General features: G+C 31.6%; 1 protein-coding gene and 1 pseudogene across 3 annotated transcripts; one reads left to right on the top strand and one right to left on the bottom strand.

The window, feature by feature from the left end:
* Positions 1-9,503: 9,503 nt before the first annotated feature.
* LOC113847463 (protein FLX-like 1) lies at positions 9,504-15,818 on the bottom strand. Of its 3 annotated transcripts, none has more exons than XM_027476594.1 (4): positions 15,147-15,818; positions 11,015-11,181; positions 10,378-10,463; positions 9,504-9,778 (listed from the first exon to the last, which is right to left on the bottom strand). In XM_027476594.1, the coding sequence occupies exons 1-4, from the start codon at positions 15,674-15,676 to the stop codon at positions 9,686-9,688; spliced, it is 876 nt and encodes a 291-aa protein (XP_027332395.1). In that variant the 5' UTR covers positions 15,677-15,818; the 3' UTR covers positions 9,504-9,685. The 3 variants fall into 3 exon arrangements, with proteins under 3 accessions (XP_027332395.1, XP_027332397.1, XP_027332396.1); XM_027476596.1 differs by having other exon boundaries at positions 9,525-10,043; positions 15,147-15,815; XM_027476595.1 differs by having other exon boundaries at positions 9,525-9,824; positions 15,147-15,771.
* Positions 15,819-17,305: 1,487 nt separating this feature from the next.
* LOC113874427 lies at positions 17,306-20,252 on the top strand (annotated as a pseudogene).
* Positions 20,253-27,262: the final 7,010 nt, after the last annotated feature.

Below are 27,262 nucleotides of genomic sequence, written 5' to 3'. Positions count from 1 at the left end.
AACTCAGTTTTTTGTCATGGTTTCTTAACGAAATCTAAACTTAGGGACTAAAATAAATGACGGAGAAGGAAGTTGCGAACTAACTTGACATTTTATATATCTTAGGGACTAAAATGTAGGACTCAAATTTTGTCAAGGACTAAAATGAGGGTTTAATTCTAAATTTTCATATTGATGACGAGGATGATTCTATATGATGCAACATTATTCATCTTCTTTTTGCTATTTTTAGTTATTGTGGTGCTCCATTGTTTCTAATTTATTTAGCTTTCAAGTTCTCTACTCTTCTTATACACTATTTTGTTGGTAAGGCTGTGCAAATCTGACCAAACCACTCTGATCTGTATAAAACCAAAGAACCCACCTAAGCAAAACGGATATGAACGAGTTTTAGGTAAGTAGAATAATTTTTCTAGGTTGAAATGGTTAAATATGGTCGGTGGAGGATTTAAAATTAGGGACCCGTCAGAATCTGCCACCGATCAAATATGTGTGTGTTAAATTTTGGCCCAGGCCCAGTTTTGTCATTAGGTTTTAATTGAGAGTGCATAATAAATCTAAACATTTCTTTCTCTCTTTTCTTTAGTCCGTGCACCAACCTTTTCTTTATTATCTTTGAGCTCTGCTAGAGTTTGAAATTTCTTTCCTTCTTTGTCTCTCTTTCTTGTTACCACCATTTCTTTCTTTCATTTTACTACTCTTACTCTCAATTGGTCAATCCAACTTTCCTCTTTACTAAGGTAAGCATTTTTTTTTGGCTTTTTAGTCCTTTGGGGTTAGGGTTATGGTTTTTATTCTTTAGTTTTTGTTAATATTGTTATGTGTTTTTGTTATTTGGTTTATGAACTACTAAGTTTGTGTTGTTGCAAGTGAGGAGTTTACTCATTCTTTTTTTTTTATCCTGTGTACATTATTTTGTTATAGTGTTATTTCTTAATTTATTGTTATTTTATTTTTCCTCAATCAGTATGAATATGATTATGCTTTTCTTCTATATTTTAGGTTTTTCTTACTTTCTGCTTGTGTTGTCATTACTTCTCCTTGCAAAAATAAATTGATTAATTAGACTCGGATACTTTAGAAATGTTATGTGTTTTTGTTAATATTGTTCTATGTTTTTGTTATTTGGTTTAATAGACTACTAAGTTCGTATTGTTGCGGGTGAAGAGTTTGCTCATTCTTGTTTTTTGTTTTTTTTTTGTGTACGTTATTTTGTTATAGTGTTGTTTCTTAATCTATTGTTGTTTTATTTTTCTTCAATCAGTATGAATATGATTATGCCCTTCTTCTCTATTTTAGGTTTTTCTTTATTTTCGCTCGTGTTGTCATTACTTCTCCTTGCAAAGGTAAATTAATTAATTAGACTCTGATGCTTTAGAAATGTTTAGTAGTTAAAACCTAATTACTTTTGATTAACTAAAATATTTAGTGCTAAAAATACTTGCAAAGAAAGTTTAAAAGGTTGCATTGTGATGAACCCTTGCTATGTGCGCTTACACCATGAACAACTTCACAGTTTAATATAAACTTGATATTAACTAGTTGCATATACTATCCTGCTATATTACTCTGCTTTAAATCATATTGAATTTGAATTATCATTATGATTGACATTGACTAAAATTTTTGTTGTGGTTGCAAAATGTGTTTTCTTTCTAATTTTATATTTCTCTTTTGCTTCAATTGTTGTTTTTGATATTTATATGTTCACATAATTCCTTATAGTATTATTTTGACTTATGAGAAAATTTTTGACATAGGATTTCTTCATCTGTTTTGATTACTTGTATTGTCTTCATTTGTTTTGACTGCTTGTGTTATCTTTTCTTCTGCTGAGATATTTTTTGTATTTGATAGTTTGTGATATAATGAAAAAAAATAAAAAAATTAAATTAAAATAGTTTCATGTGATGCATGCTCTTAGAATTATCAAATATAATGCAAATAGATAGATTGTTTACCATTTTTTAGGCAAGATTATATATTTTTTCTTTTTAATTTGTTGGTACAAGTCTAATAAAGTGTTTTTTATATACCTGTTTTTTCTGTTTAATTATTACTTTTCTGTATAAACTTGTTCCTTAATTATAGGTTTTGTCCCTTTATAGTTATTTCTTATTCTTAAGATTTCTTATTCAACTCGGATAATCTTTTTGATTGACTGAAATTTAATTGTTGATACTGTTTATGTCCATGTCATAAGTTTTTGAGACAATAGATTTTTTTTCTAAAAAAATTCTTTTACTTATAACATTGTCTATTTAAAATTACAAGTTAATATTCATGTATAATGAGATGTCATTTGTATATCATGTGGAATATGAAAAACAAAACAAAGCATAGAATGTCTAGAAATCATCTCTTATACAAGTTTTTTACTATTACTAAGCTAATTTTCTTATAGTGTCAGGAAGATAGGAATCAATATGGCCTAATCTGATCCTAAGAAGAAAAGCTTGACTAAAATTGCCTCATTGAACAATTTGAATGAGCAGTAGGAAGGTAATTATTATATTTTTATTATTTCATATATACAAATTCTTTTATGCACGAGATACTTAATTATTTATTGTTTAAAAAAATTTAATTAAAAATATATTATTAATGTAAATTATTTTATATTATCATTTAATCATGAATTGTCTTATAGTTCATAATTCTTAATTTCTGTGATAATTACTTTTAAAAGTTTTATTTAGAGTTATTTTTAATTAATGACAATAATAAAACTCTTTCAATAATAATGTATCTTAATTAAACTCTACTTTAAAATCAATAACGTTTCTATATTTTTTTGCTGTTGAAACATATATGTTACAACTCCAAATTATGTAGATCAATAAATTAGTAATTGAAAATGTATTCTACCATTATTATTAATAATTTGAATCATAGGATAAATAATTTAAAATTCTATAAAACTTTACTTATATTATCATGAATAAGTTAGGATATTATCTAAAGTTTTAATTGATCTAGAAAATTATAAGTTTATGTGATGTATTAATTCATAATCTTGTTCAAATAATCATCCAAAACCATAAACATATATTAGAAAGGAAATACATTTTAATGTCATAATTTATTTTTTTCTATTCTATTTTATTTTCTTTTTATTTCTCACAAAAAAAGTTTAGGTGTACTAGCATGATTATGTCTAATTATCAAAATAATATAATTAAATGCATATTTAAGTAAAATTCAATAATAATATTAAGTGTATAATGAAATAAAAAAATTAAGTAAAAAAAGCCTTGTATGATAAAAAAAAAATAAGAAACACTAAATATAAATTTACGTAAAAGCTAGGAATATAAGTAATATCAGAACTTTAAGAATAATTATTTTATGATTTAGCCTTTTAAATTCTGTTTCTTATAATTTTAAATTTGTCCAAGAAATTGGCTAAAACATAAATTTAAACCCAGTTTTGCAACTCTCTCGTAATACTGAAAATTTAGATTAAACAACTGCAAATCCCACTAGCACTGCAAATGCATCAAGTGTTGGTGACGTTGTTCAGCCCACTAATATTTTTTATCAACCAATTACTAATTTTGAGTTGCCTAAGAGTAATATTAGAAAGAGAAAAGCCAATGCTAGTGGAACTAGAAAGATAAGTGTTGCATGACAGCACTTTGATAAGTTACCGATTGTTGAGGGACAAGATCCTGAGGTTGCCTGTAAGTATTGTGGTAAAAAGTTTTTTTGTGACACGAAAAAACATGGCACTTCCAACATGCTTGGTCATGTAAAATCCTATTTAATATCTCTTTTTGCTTCTTCAAATAACCCCAAACAATTTGTCCTCATATTTAGTGGGGACAACAATAAGTTAGTATGCACAAATGCTAGATTTGATAAAGATACTTGTAGGAAAGCAGTAGCTGAATACATCATGATTGATGAGCATTTTTTTTGTGTAGCTGATGGTGTTGGCTTTAGAAAGCTACTTAAGGTCTTTCAACCCCAATTTATTATACCTTCTAGACACACAGTAGCTAGAGACTATTTTCAAGTATACCTAAATGAAAAAGAAGTGTTAAAAAAAATTTTAAGGCTAACACCAGTAGGATAGTTCTAACCATAGATTGTTGGACTTCAATCCAAAATCTGAATTATATGAGTGTCACAACCCATTTTGTTGATAATGAATGGAAATATGAAAAAAAAAAAAAAAAGTCATTAGCTTTGCTATAATTGATGATCACAAAGGTGATACCATAGAAAAACAAGTTGAGAGTGTGTTAAGGGAATGGGGTCTTAATTATATTTTCACAATTACTGTTGACAATGCATTAGCCAATGTTGTGGTTGTTGCATACCTTAAGAAGAGGTTAAATTACATATCCAATTTGGTATGTGAAGGAGAATTTTTGTATATGAGATATTGTGCTTATATTTTGAATTTAGTGGTCCAAGATGGACTGAAAGAACTTAATAATTCAATTATCAGAATAAGACATAGCATAAAGTATGTTAGAACATCATCACAAAGGCTTAAAAAGTTTAAGGAGTGTATAAAGGTAGCTGGGATCCAGTCATCAAAGTCAATGTGTCTTGATGTGTCAACAAGGTGGAATTCAACATATACCATTTTGGATTCTACTGAAAATTTTGAAAAAGCATTTGAGAGACTTAAATTTCTTGACCCAACATACTTAAGATTCATTTGGGGGTATTGGTGCCCCAACATGCATAGATTGAGCTGTTTTGTGAAGTTTCTAAAATTTTTTTATGATGCAACCAAACTATTTTCTGTATCAAACACTCTAACTCTTCACAATTCCCTCCATCAGTTGGCATTAATGCATTGTGAAATTTGTGATGCTACTCAAAATGTTGATTGTTAAATGAGCAAAATGGGCAAGTGATATGAAAAAAAAAATGATAAATATTGGAGAAATATACATCACATAAACCATTTGTTGTATTATGGTGTGACTTCAGATCCCAGGTTCAAGATGCAATTTGTGGAGTGGTCTTTCACTCAAATGCACCATGATGACCATTTCATTGCATTAGAAAATGTGAGAAATGTCAAAGTAAGTTTGAACCGAATGTATAATTGGTATGTTATGAGAAATAAGGGTTCTTCTCAATCACAACATGATTCTAAATCATCAAATTCTGTTATCTTACCTTCTAGTCAGTTAGCATTGCCCCCTCGTAGGGCAAGAGCTAATACTTTTAAGCATTTTTCTTAAGGAAAAAAGCCTTATTGACAAAAAAAAAAAAAAAAGAGCTAAAAACATACTTAGTGAGCCACATGTAGATAGGGACAAGAATTTTGAGCTTTTAATTTGGTGGAAATCAAATTCCTCAAGGTTTTCTGTATTGTCTACAATGGTTGGAGATATTATGGTCACCCTAGTATCAACTGTTACATCTGAATCTATTTTTAGCACTAGAGGTAGAATGCTAGACGTTTACAACTGTTGCATCTGAATTTGTTTTTAGCACTGGAGGTAGAGTGCTAGACGTTTACAGGGCTTCATTAAATCATTAGATGACTGAAGCTTTGGTATGTACTCAAAACTGGTTAAAATCAAGGTTGAATCCATTTTTAGAGCTGAATGTACGTGAGGAGCTTGAGATTACTAGCAAAATTGTGGAAGGTATTCTTACTTTCTTTTTTAAATTATACAAATTTACTTGTTTATTGTATATTGTTACTTGCTTAACCTTTTTGTTCTTTATTTGATTGTTTTCAAGATGTGAAAGAGGGAAAGAAGGGCAAGAATAGGCATCCTTGATCAGCATTTGTTGCTATTGTTGCAGCAACATCTGGACAGCCATAAGCTATCCTAGGTAATATCTTATACATGCACATTTATGATTTATTTTTGTTGGCATTAATTTTTTATATTTATTGTCTTCTGTGCAATATTTTGTGTTTGAATGTAATTTTTTTTTGCAATGTCGCACTTTGATAACATGTAATAGGTGCATTGTCTTTTTGGCTTTGAAAAACTTACTGCTGCATATTATTGCTACTCCTTATAGGCCAAGAATATTTTATATAGGTAATTATTTGTTTATATAAATAAATTACCTTTGCTACCACTTTATTCTTTATTTAGTTTCTTTTTTCTTTATGTTTTAGAATTTGTAAATTTAACTGGTAGTGTTTGCTGACTACGTACTCCTACCATGCTTTTTTATAAGCAAAGAACATTTTGTGTAGATAATTAGTTATTTACATAAATAATTTACCTTTGCTACCATTTTATGTTTTAATTATTTTTTATGTTTTAAAATTTGCAAATTAAATTGATAATGTTTGCTGCAACAATGTTTTTAGTGCTAAATGTAAATTATAGGTGACTTCTACTCACTTTGCTACTATTTTATGTATCATGATTATGATATGTTACAGATTATGAATCCTAATAGTAGTACAGCAGCATTACACAATATGCACACTAGTCATTTGGATTTTTGGTAATCTACTCACTTTGTTTTTTTTTTTTATAACTCCTATCAAATTAATATTGTTATGCTTTGCTTACATTAAAACTAATTATATTTTGTTATGATAAGAAAAACAAGTTGCATATATTGATACTACTAAAATATAATTTGTGGATGTTATTTCTGGATAATTTAGTCAATATAGTGGATATGACTATTTATTTTAAATTAAAGTTTGGTAGCATGTAAGTGAATGCTACTAGAATTTTTTGTAAATATTATTGTTTGATAATTTGATTATATACAATAGATGAGTAAGACTAATGTTCTATATTTTATTAATTAATTTTTTTAACAACTTGCTATTAGTCTATTATTATCAAAAATAATTAACACTTTAATTTTATTGTATTGAAATATATTAATGATTCATATTTTAGATGTTTTTAAGTAATTTTGTGTTTTTTTAAAGTAATTTTATTAACTATAATTAACTAATTATAGACCCAAACCTAACCATAACCGACCCGTGATCACTAATTGTTGGTGTCTTCTTTGTGTTACTCTTTTATTTTGTTATTTATGTGACCGTACGATCGATGATATATACAAATAATCTACTCAATTTAAAAACCATTTTCTTCGTGACTAGGAATATTCACTCGTACATTGCTTTCCTTACATTATTTAGACATTCAGAACTCGTCGCAGATGCAGTGTTTATATTTCTAATTCATGACACGGGAAAAATGTAAGCAACGTGTAAATATAATTCCCTTTGGTCATACCTTCCATCTTTTTGTCTAAGTTAGTCGATTGAATAAATAATTTTATTTTAAGTGAATTTGTTTATAAATTGTTTAATAAATTATTAATATAATTTTTAATACAATATTTCACTTCGTTAATCCACTTAAGATAGAGGTATTTAATTCGTAAAAGAGTTCGTACAATTTTATTTTTCTTTGGTTACTTTCTCCTTTCACTCACTGAGAAAAAATTTAATTATTATTTGATTAAGAGTACATTTAAATAAATTTTTATTTAAGTTTTTAGAGTGTGTTTAAATAGTTGTTTATTTAATCACTTGTTCACAATAAATTTTCTTTTTTAAACAAGGACTTATGTCTTAAATTTAATAATAAAACTTGTTGAGACAAGTTAAAAATAATTATTTTTATAAGTTATACTAAAACACTTATTAAAATAAGTTAAAATAATCACTTATGGAAACTAACTTATTATAAAAAAAATGTGATTTTAACTTTTAAAAAAAATGGTTTTGAATAACTTGTAGAAAAAAAAACTAAAATTTTAACTACTCACTAAATTAAAAAATTTAATTTTATATAATTGTAATAAAACAAAATGTAATTTCTAATTTTTATAAAATGTCTAAATATACATTATTTATATATCTTAAAATTAGTTTTTTCAAAAGTTGAAACAAACGGACTATTGAAATGGGTGTTTACTCTTTTAAGTTTTTATTGGTAGGAGTAATACTACAAATAGGTCTGGTTTCAAGGCATTTTTACATCCTTAAATAACTAAGGTAGCCGAAGAGTTCCCTTCTAGGTGGTTCGTTCTACATACTACATACATGTAGAAGAATAACCATAAGAATTAACCATCATAATATTAAATTAGGCTATGCAGCGTGAAGAAAACGCAAATTTGAAAAACAGTCTAGTCAAAAGGTTAAAGGTATTTTCCTAGAATGATTTTTGAAACTATTTGTGGGCTTTTGACAGCAATGTCATGGATCTATTTTTCGTAATCTCTAGAACTTTATAAAAATTGGATAACATAAGAGTAAAAACAAAAATATAATTAATAATTGAAATTAACTATTGTGAAGTCAGGTGTGATTTTATCCTTACATATTCATGATATCTAAAAGACGAGAAAATTGTGTAGTCTGCACATTTCTATTAGTTAGGATCATGATTGGTAGTCTGGAACCATGAGAAAATTTCTACATAAAGAAGGGTACCATTTATCCATTACGCAATTGTAATGAATTATGTCAATAGACTCGGATTCATGTATATTATGTCATCTCATTCATCCAAAAGTTTTTTCGTTTAAATTATAAATATGTACGGTATTTAGTATGTTGTGTCATGTATAAAATTTACGGAGTTTTAGTTTGCACCACTCTTCTATTTCCTATATTCATGTATAACTTTTCAAACGGCTACATGATTTATCTATTGAAATGTAAAGTAGAAGAGTATTCCAGCAAGAATTATTCCGAAGCTTAATTTAGATGGATTCTTATATGGAATTCTTAGTAAGGCTTACAATGAATGTCCTTCAGCCTTTAGAGTCTCCTTTTATACAGGCGTCTATTTTGTGTTTTGATTTTTTATCATTATATTGACATTAGTCGTTGGACTAATACTGTGTAACTAGGATAATCTGATGGAATCATATGTTTACACATGACTTTTAAGTAGTTAAGCTCACTGTTAATCAAAGATTAGGTGCATGAATTATGCTAATTGATGGGATAAGCCTTAGAGGAGCCTTCTTAGTGTACCTTCGATATTCTTGGTCTTTGGACAACCCGAGGTGGATGATCTGGGGAGGTCTTTTTATGATGTGTGATGATCTAAAAGCTAAGGGGATTTCCTCGTGTTTATTGTACAATGCCGAATCAGTTGTGCCGTTTGCTTGGTGTTGTTAGTGAGCAATAGTGCCAAGATCAGCAAGGGAGGACAGTTTCCTTGTGTTTAACCTTAGTGAGCAATAGTTGCTCCCTAACTTGGTGTCGTCATTGAACAACGATTTCCTGTGTTTGACAATAGTCAATTGCACGGCGTCAGATCAATTGCCTCCAGTTTAGCGCTATCGGCAAGATATGATGAAGATTTTCTTGTATTTGACCACAGTCAATTGCACAGTGCCAGATCAAATACCATTTTTTTTGTTGGGTGTATAGGTTAGATACTTTTTATGTGCATATACGTTGGTGACTTGAATTGTAACTTGTTCATGCAGTGCTTTCAATATGGACTTCGACATTTAGGATCATGTCTCATGAAATAAGTAAAACAGCTACGGGGAAAATTGAACCTAGACTACCTGAACACATTTCAAATGAATAAATAGCACATTGATACATACGTATATACGAGCTTAAGAGTTAGATTTATAACCAATTTCAGATATCAGCAAATAATATGCGCTGTTATTGAAGGGGACATTTGCAACATTACATAATTTTCCTTTCTCTTCCTTCAAAAAATAAAGCATCGCTGGAAGCCTATCTAGGCATTTGTGTATGTTGCAGGTCATAAGGACGATGTAATGTTGCTCCAGATGCATATTGAGGACGAGGGTCAACCCCGGTTTGCATCTGAAAAGTTCAGCAGATTTGAATTATTTATCCTCCTGGCATTGTTCTATACACTAGGCACATGATGGTAAAATATTGGGAAGACTATCTATCCACTACGAAAACAATTAAACAAGACATTCACTTGCAAGCATACATTTAGCAGTCATCGGTCGAGATCTCAGGTTAGTTACATAAGCAAAATTTTCTTTCCTAGAAAATAAAATGACTAAAAAATGGGGAAAAGAAAGAAAGAAGAAAGTCGGTCATTAAGTATGTCGACAACCTACAGGATTAAAAACACAAGGTTAAAATGAGCAAATTTGGGGTAAATACCAATTTTTAAACTTATGTATTACTTTTTGTTTTCATAACTCGGTTTAAAAGTTAAGATTTCAGATAATTAGGTTAACAAGTTTTACCATTCTTTTTCAATTTCATAAAAAAAATCATTAAAAAATATTTAATATTACTGCCTTTTCTTCCTCGTTTAGTAAATAGTAGTTCGTCATATTTCAGATGCAGAATCGACTCCTCTTAAGAGATCTCTTGATGTAAATTGACGACATTACTTCGAGACTAGCAGGTAAAAAGTATATAAAACTACACAGTGCAAATACCTGATGCAAGCTATAAGAATCTGGAGGGTATGCAATTCCTCCATATCCCACCTCAGGATTGTCAAAGTTTGCAGGATACCCAGGATCTGGACAACAAAAAACAAATCATATATTTATAGGACACATTTAAGAATAATTAAAAAAACATGCTTTAAAAAGCTGAAAAATTGTAATTACATGTATACGTGATTGTATAGTCAAGATTTACTTCTCTTACTCATAAAAATAGCCCTCTTATTAAATACATCTCTTTCTTTTATATATATATATATATAGAGAGAGAGAGAGAGAGAGAGATAAATAGAGAGCTTTTCTTAAAAACATAAAAGGTAATCTCCAAAAAAAATCTAGACTTTTGAGAGAAGAGCAGAGCAGTCACTTTGAGGTTTTATTTTTCAAAGCTTAAATACAAATGGATCCATACTTTCTAACTTGATAGAAAAGCAGTCAAACAGCCATTTTTTGAGGTTTTCAATTATCCTAAAAACTTTTGAATGAGTTTTTTTATTAAAAAAATGTCTTTTGAAAAGAAAAACAAACAGGGCCCTTATAAACAAAGTTTAACCAAAATTTCAAGTTATACTTCTGTTCTATTTCGTAAGCACTTCAAGATGAACGATCAAGAAAGGCAAATTACTTGTGTTTGCAGCTGCAGTCATCGCAGCCCTTGCCCTCTTTTCTACATTAGCTAGCTTAGCACGTAACTTCTCAACTTCACGGGCCATAATAATCATGTTGTTGTCCATTGCCCGTCTGTGCTCAAGGTTACTGACATGTATCTTATTCTCAAAGTCAATAGCATTCCTATATGCATTAGTAAATGGAAATTTTAGAAATGCACATTGTACGGTATTTCAGACTGTGCATGACTTTTCCCCATACCAATTGAATTTGGAGGCAAGAATCAGCAAGGGAGGTTGGCAATTACAAAATCTAGATGGTTAGATTAGATATCATTTATAAGTAACCAAGTGAAACACACGCTTCAATATTAGAAATCAAATCAAGGAATATGGCATAAATTAGACAAGCTTCAACAAACCGAACAATACACATCATCAATAGTTTTTAAACTCTTCTTTTGGGAGCTTCATCAACATATCGTGAAAGATTTTAAGCACGGTAGTTAGTATTGCATGATTCCCGATTCAATACATGTGATTCGATGCAGTTCTGCAACTGAAGGATACAGATCGCAAGGAGTATTGGTTTCATTCCAGAATCACAGCCTAAATTGCTATTGAATCGAGATTTTCGTGCGTGGCACACAATTTTACTGCAGACTGGGTCGCACATGAAGCAAGTCAAGTCGCACGCGACCTGGTTCACTAAAATCCCTAAAGAAATTTTTTTTTAATGCAAAATGTGAGGGAACCTTTCGATACTCCCACTGCAGTGAGATCTACTGTTATATTTTAGAGAAAAACCCTTAGTTTCTCATTCCCACCTGCTCTGCTCCTCTTCTCTACAATGTTTGCTGCTTTTTCCTTTGTCTCCTTGTGCATTATTGTAATTTTCTCAACTTCACTCCCAATTCAAGATTCTGGTAGTCTCCTGTCTCTACAACAATTCTACTTATTTTCTATTTATATTCTCCTACTCTTTTTTATTATTGTTTGCTCTTTCAAGAGACAAATGGGTCCTATAAAAAAAAATAGAGAGATATCACGTGGAAACACCGTGAAAATGTCCCTCCACACAGCCTGGTAGTGAAATGCAAATACTGTTCTCATACTTGTTAGAATGGAATTGCAAGGATGAAACATCATCTAGCTAAAACAAAAGCAAATATAAGTTCATGTACAAGTATTCCAGATGAGATCAAGAGATATTTATCAAACTATTGGAAGATAAAGAAAAGAATAAAGGTGAAAATAACTTGAAATGTTTTGAAGAAGTTGAAACCCAAGATGCAAGTGCTCATCAAAAGGAAATAATGAATTCTTTTGTCTACAAAGTAAAAGAAGGGACATCTAAAGCTATGAAACAAATAACAATGAATACAATATTCAAAGATCGAGATGATGTCATTCAAGAAATTTGCAAATCATATATGTTTGTACTATGTTTCATTTTATTAGTTATACAAGGAAGTATTTGACTATAAAATGTCAATATATTGAATTTAATTTTTCTTTATATTAGAATATTTTTTATTATATTTTTAGCAATGGGTCATGAATCTTACAATTCACGATTTGAATATCGATTTAACTACTATTACTATGATTTTAAGTTCAAAGAAATTCACAGATCAACCCAGCCCCGCCTAAACCAGATTTATGCAGGGTCAGAAATGAGAGAAAATAATAGTTTGACAGTAATGAACAAAAAACATGACCTGGACAATCTTAATATCATGTCCACAAATTCTGATTGGATTTAAACATAATTTTAATGAGTACAATTGTAAATACTAAATACACATAATATTTCAACAAAATCTCCCTCCACTATATGATATTAGCCTCCAACAGACTAGCCTGAAGTCATATAACCTGAACCAGAAGTCGGCCTTGTCCAAAGGCAGGTAAATAGGTCATGAAGTCAACTATGTATATATATATATATATACACCATGAAGTACAACTCAATTAAAATATTTGTAAGATGCATAATTTAATATTTCAATAATAAAGAACAAAAGGATACAACAACCACCGAGCCTTTATCCCGTTAGGTAGGGTTGGTTACATAGATTAAACAACAACATAATGTTTCATTGTGAATCATGTCTATAGACAAAGTATTGATTTATACCTGTAGCAACAGGGCAACCCTCTATTTGATCTACTGCCCTTTATGGGGCTTCTAAAAGTTTACTCCAAACATGTTCAAACATAGGATTCTACCATTTTTTCTACAATGGGTGCTACCACAAAACTTCAACAATAAAAATAAGAAGGATTACTAAAATTTAAGATATATCATAATTTACCCCCTCAAGTTCCACACTTTCTCAAAGAACCCTCCAAAAGTATTTTTGAATCATTTAACACCCCCTCCCCCAACTTCAGTTTTTAGTAAAATTGTTAACTTTGCTTTTAGACCTAACATCCCAAGCGCGTGGAGCTTCTCCAGCCTTGTCCCTTCTTCTCCAACAGCCCCTCTAATCTGAATCCACCATTACTGCATGCGATGTGTTCTCCAACGGCCCTTCTTCTCCAACACTACTTATACTCTATTGATGTCTATTTCATTTTCTCTCCAATGCAAGGCTACTTGAAACCACAAGTGGGGAGCTTGTGCAAGAGTTGGTCAAACAAAAGAAGAATGACCTGTGTTTGTTTTGATGTCCGAATATTTTGTAGTAATTTACATTTTCAGTTTAGTCTGTAAAAAACCCATTTGAACTGCACCATACTGGTACCATATGTGCAGAAGAAAAATCATTAATGGGTTAAGCTCATTATGCCACAAACATGAGTTGGAACCATGCATGCATTCAAGCTAGCTATGGAAGAGGAGACAATAACCGATGTGGTCTGTTGTCATTAGACACTCTTGAGAAGAAGCAAAAGAAAAGGTCTTTGTGCCATAGAATATTCCTACTCATACTCAACTAAGTTTGCTATAACAATGGAATCTAGGTGCATGGGAGTAGCTGAAGCTAGCTGACACTACAGCATTGAAATTTGAAACTAGGTGGAAGATAGAGGACCATTCACAGTATCAGAGTCAAATAGTCTAACTTAGAAATAAAGCCAAAACAATGGACTGATAATACATAGTAAATCCAGAAGCTAACAGTATAAATATCAGTATTGTCAATGGCATGAGTCAAATGAGAGGCAGTAGCAGAAAGCTACCAAAACACCAGGGCACATGGTGTGTAGGCTGCCATATTTGCATAAAACCACCGTTTTGAGAAAAAAAAATATAATAAAAAAACCAAGTATGTGCTTGGTTCAACCTATTTTGGAGCAATAATTGTTTAGTGTTGTCACTTACAAAGAGAGATTTTGAAAAATAAGCAATTATTTTCCTAGTTTTAAGGTGAACCAAGCAAATTATAAAACAATGAAAGGAGTAGAGAGTGACCCAAAGAACAAATAAAGGTCCTTTTCCTCCCCTGATCTTGATGATCCACAGATATATTTGTGTGCAACAGTTCATTCAGATTCTGAAAACCTTCCATCACATGCTCAAGGGAGGGGAGACTAAGGACTAACGGTACTTGGGACAGTACCCACAACTATTCAGTAAAACCATTTCACACAAGGACCGTTACAACTACTAACAAGAAAATTACATAAAAAATACTTCATCTGCGCTTAGTCCGGAGCACCTTGAGTATAACAAAAGTCCAAACTTTATCCATCTCCCCAATTACATTAGCATTCAATACCTAAAGCTTCGAGTTGCAGCTTTCTTTCTTTATCTTTTTCATGTCCAAGCCAAAAAAAAAAAAAAACCAACAACAAAAAATGTGCACCGTTGCACGGAAAATGCATAGTGAAAATAGAAAAACTCCTGGCCATCTTGCATTCTTACTTGAAACTCATTCTTTCCACATGCCAAATATGCATCACACCAAAAACTAAATAAATAAATAATTGTCATCACATCACAACTGGCAGAGCAAGTCCTCACATTTCAGAAACAAACCCCAGTCCATAAATCCATTAGAGATTCAAAAGACTACGCACAAACAATTCAATACAACAATAACACAAAGCCATTAACACAAACAATGCTAAAAATGAAACACAAATTCACAAAAATAAATAAATAAATAACACAGCAATCGAATCAAACGCAAAATTTACCTTCCTCGTTGAATCTCGAGGCGCATGGCGTCTATATCAGCTTTGATGGCAGGCACAAACTGCGACTCAGCGCGCGCTCTGGCGAGGTCGCTCTCGACGGACTGCAGCTCCGACGCGAGCTCCTTCCGCTCTACAGCGAGTTCCTGTACGTCCACTCGCACCCGATCGAGGTCGGAGCTCATGGCGGCAATGGCGCGCACCTCGGCGTCCACCTTGAGCGACTTCTCGTAGATCTCACGCACCTGGGCGTCGCGCTCAGCCTTGACATCGGCGGCGGCGAGGGAGAGGCGACGGAGCTCGTCCTGAGTGGCGGAGAGGTCCTGCTTGAGAGCGACGTGGGTGGCGGCGAGGCGCTGGTTGTCGACGAGGAGGGACTGGATCTCGCGGTGGCGGGCGTCGATAAGGTCTTCGAGGGCGGCCACCGGGAGGGCTCGGACGGAGGCGGAGGAGGAAGAGTGAGGGAGGCGAGTGGCGAGGCGAGGTTCGTCGAGGCGCATGAGGGAGGAGGGTAAATACTTGCGCCCCGCCATCCCGCAGTGTGTTTCTGTAACTGACTAATAGCGGCGACTTCGGTTTTAAATAATTTGATGGAGAATGGAGAAGTGAATGAGAATAGGCAGTGGCAGTGCACGGACAGGGGGGCATCATCTCTGTTTCTTCTCTCTCCGCTATGTCATTCCCCACGATTCACAATTAAATAAATCATTCACTGAAAATAAAATTAAAATCACATTTTTCAATTGAAGAATGTTACCATCATACTTTTTAACATATTAATTTGATAAGGGAATTTTTAAATAATAAGTGAATTTTTGAGTGAATTCTCTATTCTCAAAGGTATATAAGTTGAAAACACAAAGTTTGTATTAGATGTACTCATGCATTTTAAAACTTAAGTCAACCTTACTTAATTTCCCAAAAGCTAAACTCATTAACAATTTCATCCCGTGGTAATTTTTATATTTTGAAATAAGATTTTCAATTAACAGTTTTTAAAAGATAAAATACATTAACAAAAAAAATTAGTGTGTGTTTTAAAACTCTTATAATCATGTACTGTATTTCAACATAAAAAATGTTATAAGGTATATAAGGTATAATGAACCCACATTTAAGTAAATTTAACATCAATCTAAACATGCCATAAATCTGCTAAACTCCCAAACGTACGTCTTTCTTCAAATTCTCCATTATATAACATTTGGACATGAGCTTTTTTATTTAAATAATTTTAATAAATATTCAATTCATTATATCATATTTTATACTAGTACATACAGTTATTTTATCATATAGTATATATGAAGTCTATTACTCCAACCTAAACAAACTATAGCTGCTCCTTAATTCTAACCAATGTTTTTAGAATCGAACTTAATCATTAAAATAGTGAAAGTACTTATTTATGGTTTATTAATCAATTGTGGTTAAATTAGAACTGAATCGGTGATAATTATATGTGTATATATATATATATATATATATATATATATATATATATATATAATATTTGATTAATAATTAATATAATAAAATGATATTTAAATTCATATTAATTAATTTTATTATATATTAATAATAAGGAAACATATTTCATCTTCATAAACATATTTATTATATAGATTTATTTTAATTTTCTTTTGTATGTATTAAATATTTTGTTATATTTCGTTAATACTTTATTATATTCAAATAAACTAATATAATATATATTAAATAGTTTATCTTACACAATAAAAAATAATTGGTTCATTGATTAAAAATTTTATTAACCAGCTAAGACCATTTGTTACATTTTATTGGATTTAACAAGAGAACCAGTTGAGACAAAGCCTGTCCCATTTTGACCGGTTTCACTGGTTCAAGACCGGTTCCGGTTGCGACCGGTCGGTTTTCATAACACAAATTCTAACTATTCTCATTGCTCACTAATTGATTTAAACGTAATAAATCACTGAAAATACAATGGTCCCTCTTCGAAAATTTCCTTGAATTATAGCGATTGCAATTCAATTACCTTTTTGCCATCGTAAGTTGTCGTACGTTGACTATTCTCATTGCTGACTCTAGTCTACCCACCTTTGACTCAAATATCATCGTGTTCCTACACCAAAACTGATCTCTAAGCTTTTCTCTATTCAACTTTTGCATCCCTGAAGATGGCTGAGGCCTTACTTGGAGCTGTGCTTGAGAATGTGATCTCTTTGGATAAGAATGAGTTTGCGACCATTTCTGGAATAAAGGAAAACACTGAACACCTAGCACGGACTTTGACTCTTTTCAAGGCTGTCCTTGAAGATGCTTAAGAGAAACAAATGACAGACCATTCTATAAAGATTTGGCTGCAACAACTCAACATATGTACTAGATGCCATCCTTGATGAATGCTCCATACAATCACATCGACTAGCGGGCTTATCTTCTTTCAATCCAAAGAGCATCATGTTTCACCACAGGGTTGGCAGCAGATTGACAGAGATCAGAAGGAGATTTGATCAAATTGATGAAGGTAAAAGTAATCTTCTTCTACATGTGGGTGTCAGGGAAAGGCAAAGTTACTGAATTGGCTGAATGGCGCCAAACCAGATCAATCATTGATCAACCTCAAGTCTATGGACGAGATAGCGATAAAGAGAAGATTGTGAAGTTTCTTCTTAGCCAGGCACAAGGCTCAGACTTCATTTCCATCTATCCCATTGTTGGCTTAGGTGGTGTAGGAAAAACGACACTTACTCAACTTGTCTACAACGATGAAAGGGTAAGTAGCCATTTTGAAGAAAAAAATTTGGGTTTGTGTATCTGAGAATTTCTGTCAACAACATTCTATATTCCATTTTTGAATCCATCGAAAGAAAAAAGTGTGATCTCTCAAATTTAAACGTAATTGAAGAATCTGTGAAAGAACTCTTGCAAGGTAAAAGGTATCTGCTTGTTTCAGACGATGTGTGGAATAGAACTAAACAACTGGAGGGATTAACACAAGACAAATGGAATAAGTTGAAATCTGTGTTGTCTTGTGGATCCAAAGGTGCTTGCATTTTAGTTTCCACTCGTGATATGGATGTTGCAACAATCATGCGAACATGCCAACCTCTTCCTTTGGCTGGTCTATCTGAGGTTGATTGTTGGTTATTGTTCAAACAATATGCATTTGGACCTGAGAAAGAAGAGCGTGAAGATCTTGTAACAATAGGCAAGGAGATAGTAAAGAAGTGTGGGGGATTGCCTCTTGCAGCGCAAGCACTAGGAGGTCTATTGCGCACAAAGAGTGAAAAAAAAAGAATGGCTTGAAGTTAAGGAAAGTAGACTTTGGACTTTAACGGATGAGAATTCTATTTTGCCTGCGTTAAGGTTGAGCTACTTTCATTTAACACCAACCTTAAAGCAGTGTTTTGCTTTCTGTGCTATATTTCCCAAAGATACAAGACTACAGAAAGAAGATTTGATTCATCTTTGGATGGCTAATGGGTTTATTTCATCCAGGGAAAACTTGGATGTAGAAGGTGTTGGCAATATGATTGTGAATGAATTGTGCCGAAAATCATTCTTCCAAGATATTGAAAAGGATGGTGTATCAAGCCACATTTCTTTCAAGATACATGATCTTGTCCATGATCTTTCTCAGTCGGTGATGGGGCAAGATTGCATGGTTCTAGAGAATGTAGACACGACTAATTTGCCATCAAACACACGCCATATTAGTTTCAGCTCTGACGATGAAAAATCATTCAACAAGGGATTCTTCAAGAAGGTTAAATCTGTACGAACATTTTATCAGCTTGAAGTTGGCAACAAAAACACCATTTCTGTTTGCTTTGCAAAAAAATGTTCTCTTCGTGTTCTACGCATATGTTGTGTCAAGCTACCATCCTTCCAGTATTGAAATCATTTAAGGTATCTGGAGCTTCATGACGGTGGTCGTCACACAGAAACCCTCCCAGACTCAATTTGTAGCTCGAGGAAATTGGAAATCTTGAAGCTGTATTCTTTTAGTAAACTTATATGTTTACCGGAACAGTTGAGTTGCTTACAGAATCTCAGACATCTTGTCATTGATGATTTTGATTCATTGTCTCGTGTGTTCCCTAACATTGGAAAACTAAATTGCCTAAGAATATTTGAGTATATACATTGTGAGTTTAGAGAAAGGGCACAGCTTGGGAGAGTTACACAATCTAAAGCTGGGAGGAAATCTGAGCATTCAAGGCCTTGGAAATGTTAGAAGCATAGATGAAGCTCGGAAGGCCAATCTGTTAGGCAAAACAGACTAGCACGGATTATGCTTGTCTTGGAAAAACAGCGATGATAGCAAGTTCAGTGCCGAGCAAGTATTGGAAGTGCTTGAACCTCACTCAAATCTCAAAATGTTGAAAATAGCATTCTACGAAGAATTACACTTGCCGAGTTGGGTTGGAAGTCTCAACAGTTCAGTTGTTCTTGAATTGACTGGTCGCAATAGCAGCATGCAGCTTCCATCACTTGGTAAACTCCCATGTCTAAGAAAACTAGAAATATGGCACATAAATGGTTTAGAGTACATTGATGAATGTCACGGGGTGAAGGCTTTTCCAGCTTTGAAGGAACTTGTATTAGGATATTTACCAGATTTCGAGCGATTATTGAAAGTGGAAAGAAGGGACATGTTCCCCTGCCTTTCTGAGTTATCAATCGTTGAATGCCCTAAATTTGTGTTGCCATGCCTTCCATCTGTTGAGACACTCAAAATATTTGAAGGTAATAATGAGTTACTGAGCTCGATCTCTTGTTGTTCTCATCTTACCTACCTTCATCTCCGAGGATGTAAATACCTAACATCCTTTCCAGAGGGAATGTGGACAAACCTGACTGATCTCAAAAATCTGACAACGGCGGATTTCCCGATTTTGAAAGAATTTCCATATGAATTTTTCCACCTCAATGCTTTGGAGGTATCTGCACATCAAAAGTTGTGGTGCATTGGAATGCTTTCCAGAGCAAGATTGGGAAGGTCTACAATCCCTTAGATTTCTTGCAATTTGTGAATGTAAAGGATTGAGATCCCTACCAGAAGGTGTCCGTCACCTCTCTTCTCTTCAAACTTTGAAAATTGAAGTTGTCCAGCATTGATTGAGTGGTGTAAGGAGGGAATGGAGGAGGGTAATTACAAGCTAGTGCACGTTCCAGAAATAATTTTGAAGAGTGAAGAATCAAACACTTACTAAGAGCGTGTATTCAACTTATTTCTTCATTGCATTCTTATTCCATCACTGCCTACAGAAGCCACAATTCCACCCAATCAGGTACGCGTTTTTGTTTTTGCAGTAGATTCCAATGAGCTTGCAATCTCCAACTTGAATTGTTTTATATCCATTCTAGTTTCATGCTCCTGTTGCCGTACAACTTTTCTTTTGTGCAATGAGGTGTGATTTATAAAGTTCGTTTCTTCATCAATGCTGACGAAATGTTCAACGAAGGGTTGTTTATTCATAAATAGGTCATGGTTTTGAACTCTGAATCTTCTAAATTATGCTTTATGCAGATATTATTCCCTTAAACTTTTGATTGAGGAGCATGATTGTAAAATGAAAAATGTTTTAACTGTATGTAAAATTCTGTCGGTGAATGTTTTTTTTATTCCAATTTTCCCTTACTTGGTCAGCTTGCTGTGTACATTGTTGCATGAATCAGATGAACAGTAAAGGAGCTTATGAGGCCAACCCTATATTGGTTCAATATATGTGAGATGATTAGATTTCTACATGGTAGGAAATGTTTTGAGTTGTTTGCATTTGTTTTAAAACTTTCCCAACATCCATGTTTGAGGGAGATGTCCTCTACGAATGCTACATAAGCACAAGATACTAAAATACAAGAAAATTATAAAATACATGACCAAATATTCTTATTAAATAACCTATCATTTTAATCCTTAAAATATGTAATTTGACTAAAGTTAGTATTTAAAATTTGAAATCTAAAATTAACAGTTGTTAATTACATTAATTTTTGTCGTTGAGAGACACTAAAATTAAGTAATTGAATGATAATTTGTCATATTAAATGACACGTAACAATTTATGTTAAATACAAAACGACATTATTTTATAATCTTTGAAAAATAGTTTATATTTGTCTTTGACTTTTAATATTTTTGGACAATAAATTTCATATTTTACCTTCTTTTATGACGTATTATTTTCTTTCTCTAACTGAAGTTGCAATGACATTTTTTTCTTCCATAACATCTACTTTCCTTTCTTTTCACCGTAGTAGTCTCACTCTCTCTTTCTCTCCATAATTCTTCCTTTTTGTTCAATCTAAGATCTCATCTTTGTTCTCCTCTACACGAACTAAATAAGCTTAAGTTCTTATCAACTCAAATATCATCACTCAATCACCTATCTCTCTCTATTACCACACCCACCAAATCACTTTTAAATTTAACCTTCTCGCTAACCCACTTTACACCTCACACTCAGTCAGACTCCATCGCCCTTTCAACCCTTCTAAAGTCACTTACAAGAAATCATCCTCCGACTTCAACAAAATCAGTCCTTACCATGTCTTATTCCTCATTTAATTCATTTCAAACATTCACCAAAACCTCCAAGCTAGAGGCTTGTATACGGTGGTTTAGGTGACAAAACCTAAGGAGGAATTTTGTAGTATAAACACCATTGCATGGGTAGCTGGAAGAAGGAAGGAAGATGTTACTCAAAAATGTTAAAAGCCAATGATAAAAGTGAATTAATTTTTAAAAATTATAAAATGATGTCATTTTATATTTAAAATATACTATCATGTGTCAATTAATATGACATATTATTACTCTATTAATTAATTTTAATATTTTTTAAAGATAAAGATTAATGTAATTAACGATTGTTAATTTTAAAGACTAAAATTTTAAATTTAGAAAACTGATTTGAACAAAGTTATATATTAAAAAATGAAAGTAAATATTTACTCAATTTTTATTTTCGTAAAAGATAAAAAGGAAATTATGAAATACAATATATTACTTCATTTTTCAATATCAACAACATCATTAAATAAGTATGAGTAGTTATGTCTTATTAAGGATTAAGTATAGAGTTGCAAAGTAAACGTCAAGCCAAAACCTAAACTAGAATAAAAAAAGATTTATAACTATATTATAATTCTAAAATATCTATCAAGCATTTGGGTAAAGAGTTCAGCAACATATTATAAAAGAAAGAAAAAAATGATCTCTTAAATTGTGTTTGAATAAGGTAATTAAAAATTTTAAAAATTTTAAAATTTATAAAATTTAAATTATATCATTTAAATTTTTATTATTTTAAAATATTTTGTTTAGATAAAACAATAATTTGTTTCATTTCAATTATTTTTGTTTGGATAGAGTAATTAAATTACTTACATTCTTAAAAAATAATTATTAATATATTTGACAAAATCAATTAAAAATATGATATTTAAATTATTAAATTAATCATAGCTAAATAAAAATTTGAATGAAACAAACAATAAATAAAAAATACAATTTCAAATTCTTACTGTTTTGTAAGGATTTAGAATTCTTTAATTTTAATCTATTTAAAATTTGTACTAAAATTCCTAAATTTTAAATTATTTAAAATTAAATATCTAAAGAATAAATTTCAATCCATAAAGTATTTCAAAAAATATATTACTTACTTCAACTATCTCAAACTAAACACACTCTTAACTATATCTCCGTGAAGAAAATGAATAGGTATCTTCCTTGATTCTTATTTTCAACCCTCCAATATGGGTGCTTCTCAAAATGGTGGTTGCTTGCTAAAAACTTACTAAATTCTAATTACTTCTGGACACTTAACAACAAGAAATGAAAATGATTAAAATATGGAATTGGGTGTTTCTTTCTTCTTTTTTACATTGATCTTTGTAGGTCCATTTTTATGATAATCCCTAGTTCAAGGTGACGTTGATTACCCGATGAGATGTCATTTTTGGACCACTTTTACTGTTGTAGATAATTTGTACCTACACTTCGGAGGGAATCAATGTTGACTTCCCTTTTGTTTGTTTTTAATCTCAGTTGCTTCCTTGATCCAACTATTTCCAAACAACATAGCACTAGTATTGTTTACGGAAGAAATAATTTAATTTAACAATATTCGAGCAGTGCGTAAGAAAATTACTAGTTACAATAGATCAAGGGTTAGCCAAATTTCAGAGGAAAAAGTCAAAACAGAAAATCAAACACTGTTGAATAAAACTCCTATAGTCATAGCTTCTTTCATGATTTATTTAATTATTCTGGTACCTAAATGCTTACTAGTCCAATACCTCCAGAACATGTCAAATATGTCTAAACTGAGTTACCTGTGAGTTGACCTCTGATATTGTTATCATCGCTATGTTTTATTTTCGGCATGTACATTGAGAATAACTTTTCTACCCAATTGAATGGCAATAGACTAGCTGCTGAAATTCCTATAAATTGGGGAAAGTTGAGCAACTGTTTGAATTGTGAGTTCTGGTCATTCAATTACACCTCGAGAACAGTTGTCAGCATGAGAGTTGGTTAGTGGCTTCTTTTACTGTTGTTCAGGAATCTTTGATTCTCTAGTGAAATAAACCTTTGGAATTGATGGTTGTGCTTTGAATTGATTTTATTGTATTTTTTTACTTTTTCGGTTGAAGCTGAAGATTTTGATGAATTGATGTTGGATTACCTTATCATCCATCAAGATTTACTGCGGTTTGAACCAAGTTCTAAATTTTTGCTCCACCTATTTTTCAAGTATCATTACATTATAATCACTTTTTATATCTTCTTGTCCTATTCTGATGAAAATTAGAATAATGCTTTTAGTTTGTTGGGGGATAATGTCCTGGTGATCCAAGAAAGAACTATGACGCTGCATCATTCCGAAGAATCATACACAACTTGCTAGTTTTTCTGGTATAGAAATGGATCCATTGATGGATTTGAGTTTATTCTTGGAGGGGGCTCGCTTCATTGATCTACTCCATGAATGGTAATTTGTGCCATTCATAGGAGGGGCTACAAGAACGGTGCTTGGATTTTCTCCAAGATGGAGTTAATATGGACTAGAAGGATTCTGAAACTGATCGCTCTCAGCATCATTGTGTGGAGGGTTGGTGGCTGCTGAATCCTCCTTGATTGTTTTAATGCAGAAGCAGAAGAGTATGATCTTGCGTCTATGCCATAATAGAGTTTGATGAAGATTGTAAATGTGGCTTGTTTCCTTTCATTGACAGGGGCTGTGTATTTATATGAATTGACACAAATGGACGTTATCTTAACTTGTACCAGCTATACAGAATTAGACTAATAGCAGAAGACAGAAAACTGGTGTAGCATTCTCCATACTATATAACTTGTGCTCTAATAAATTTTACATGTTGCCTAGAGTGATTTTTTCAAACTCTTCTTAAACTTATGTAGTTAACCAAACAATACTAGTAAGTATATTCTTAAACAGTATGATAATTTATTGTTCTTTTAAAATCCTCTGAATCCTCTCAAACCCTGAAAAGCAATTTACTTTAGGTCTTCACTTTCGATTGCTCGCATATATCTAGTTCAGTATTACATTTGCCTTGTCTCAATTCATCATATAAGAATTATGAAGTTACTCTAAATGAGTTCAACTACTCGTCCACCCGTTAAATGTTTGGCTGAACTTTTTTATTTAACTAAACAATAAGTTCAAATTTAAAATTAGGTTTAGTTATTTAAATGATTAAAGCTTCAACTTTATAAACTTTGTAAAATTTTATTTATTATATTTACTTAAAATTTTACACACATAAATAGCTCACACAAAGAGTTATTAAGTAGAGTAACTTGTTTCAAGAGTTATATTTTAAATAAGTGATCATAATTTTTTAAAAAAATACCATTTTAATACTAAAATATTTTTATTCTTAATTATTTTCATTTAGATAAAATTATATTTTATTATTATTTTTTCATTTTTAGATAAAAATATTAATTAATAAAAAAATTATTCAAAACTTTAAAAAAAATGAACAAATTATAAACAAACTAACGAGTTAAGCTAAGTTTCAAATTTTTAATAAGATTAAATTCAAGCTTTAAATTAACTCATTTAAATAAATGTATCAAATTTAAGATTTGTTTACAAGTTAAACTTAAGTTTTATTTACACCACTTGATTCAATCCATTTATTACCCTCCCCACCCCCCACCCCCCCCCCCCCTTTTTTTCCAGGGTAGACTATCATTTTTTTTTTGTTTTTAGAGTGTATATAATTGTAAAAATGTTCGTTAGCTTGTACAAACTACAAAACTTACTCTTTTTTTAAAGCATAATTAATAGATACAGAGCTCGTCAATGACTTTAAGATATATCAAGTGTTGGTGAAAAAATTAAAATTAAATACACATGAAAATTAAATACACATAAAACTAAAATTGAATGTTTGGCTAAATGAGTTCAACTACTCATCCGTTAAATGTTTAGCTAAACTTATTTAATTAACTAAATAAGTTTAAATTTAAAGTTAAGTTTAATTATTTAAATGAGTAAAAAATAATATCATTTATATAATTAAATTTTTGTCATCCATAACTTTCAATATTAAATATTCAAACAAGAGAATAGTTTAATCTTCTTTTCCTTTCCTTTTCTCTCTTCTTTTTTTTTCCCTCTTCTCTGAACATCCAAATAAAGCTTTAAAATATAATTGATACACAACTCATTAAGTCTTTTCAAAAAAATTTAAAAATAAAATAAAATACAAAATTAGGCTAACAACAAGAAACAAAAAATTGATGTAACATATCTCCATACTATACTTAGGAACTATCTAACATGTTGCTCTAATAAATTTTACATGTTACTTCAAGGAATTTTTTCAAACTCTCTTCTAAAAGTGTATGGTAATTTTTAAAATATGAAATATGACATTTTTATAAAAGCAATTTATGCTTTTTTAAGTAGGTTTTTTTTTTCTAAGAAAGGAGACTAACAGCCCAAATAACAAAATAAACTAAAGAGTGAACCTAGGGATCCAACAACCACACCAGTCAAGGCATAAGGAAGGGAACAACCTACAAGGAGCATCAGTAAAGCAAACTAAAAGGGAAGGGAACTTCAGGCTAACTTTGGCCAACAAGTCTGCACAATGGTTGGTCTCCCTAAATATATGACTCAGCCTAATAGACTTAATATACTTAAGATTGTCTCTTATCTTACAATTAACATGAAACAGGGGGTAAGAAGGAGATTGAACATGCTGAAAGCAGTATAGGACATCTTGCGAATCAATATTTATCCAACAGGGGGTTAGGCCAGCATACTGCAAAATTAATTGAGTACCATAGAAAAGTCCCTAGAGTTCTGCTTCAAGAGGGGAGCAAGGAGGCAACGAGCAATAGAAGCCAACAACAACATTTCCTTTCCAATCTCTGAAGATATCTCCACACGCAACAATAGATATATTAAGGCAAATAGCACCATTAGTATTTAATTTGAGTTGTTCCTTCGCGGGAGGAACCCATCTGATCCTAGCTTGATTCATGACTAACCTGGGAAGGGAAAGATGAGGATTCCTGCTAAGAAAATCAGAAAACTCAATATCTTAGATTATCTGTCTAACCAACACAGAGATCTGAACAGAGCAATTATTAAAGATAAAATCATTTCTATCTTTCCATAAATGTCAAGTAATAAAACTAAAAAGTTTAAACCAGTTAAAGTGATTATTTAACTGAGGACTAGATAAATTTTTATAGAGCCAGTCTGATATACTAATAGAGAAAAATCAAGCCCACATATCAGAGTAAATAAAGTGATCCCAAACCTTTCTAGTATAAAAAAAATCACATAAAACATGTATAATAGATTCATTCTCATCCTCTCATCTAGGACAAGTAGCTATGTTGGTCATACCTCTCCAATACATTTCCTCATTAGTAAATAGACAACCATGGGAAATCTTCCAAAGGAAGAAGGCCACTTTGGGAGGACCTGCCCACTTCCAAACAAGCTTAAAGAAATCAGGCTAAGGAGAAGTAGTTTGGTCTTGAAAAATTAGCTGATAAGTAGATTTAACAGAGAGGAATCCATTTCTAGTAAGGGCCCAAGAAGCAGAATCAGGTCTGTTAGCTAGGA

Source organism: Abrus precatorius, unplaced genomic scaffold, assembly GCF_003935025.1.
Source record: "Abrus precatorius isolate BTA unplaced genomic scaffold, Abrus_2018 Scaffold8, whole genome shotgun sequence".
Taxonomy (NCBI): Eukaryota; Viridiplantae; Streptophyta; class Magnoliopsida; order Fabales; family Fabaceae; genus Abrus; species Abrus precatorius.
Note: the sequence above shows the minus strand (reverse complement) of the source record. Positions and strands in the feature narration are given on the sequence as shown.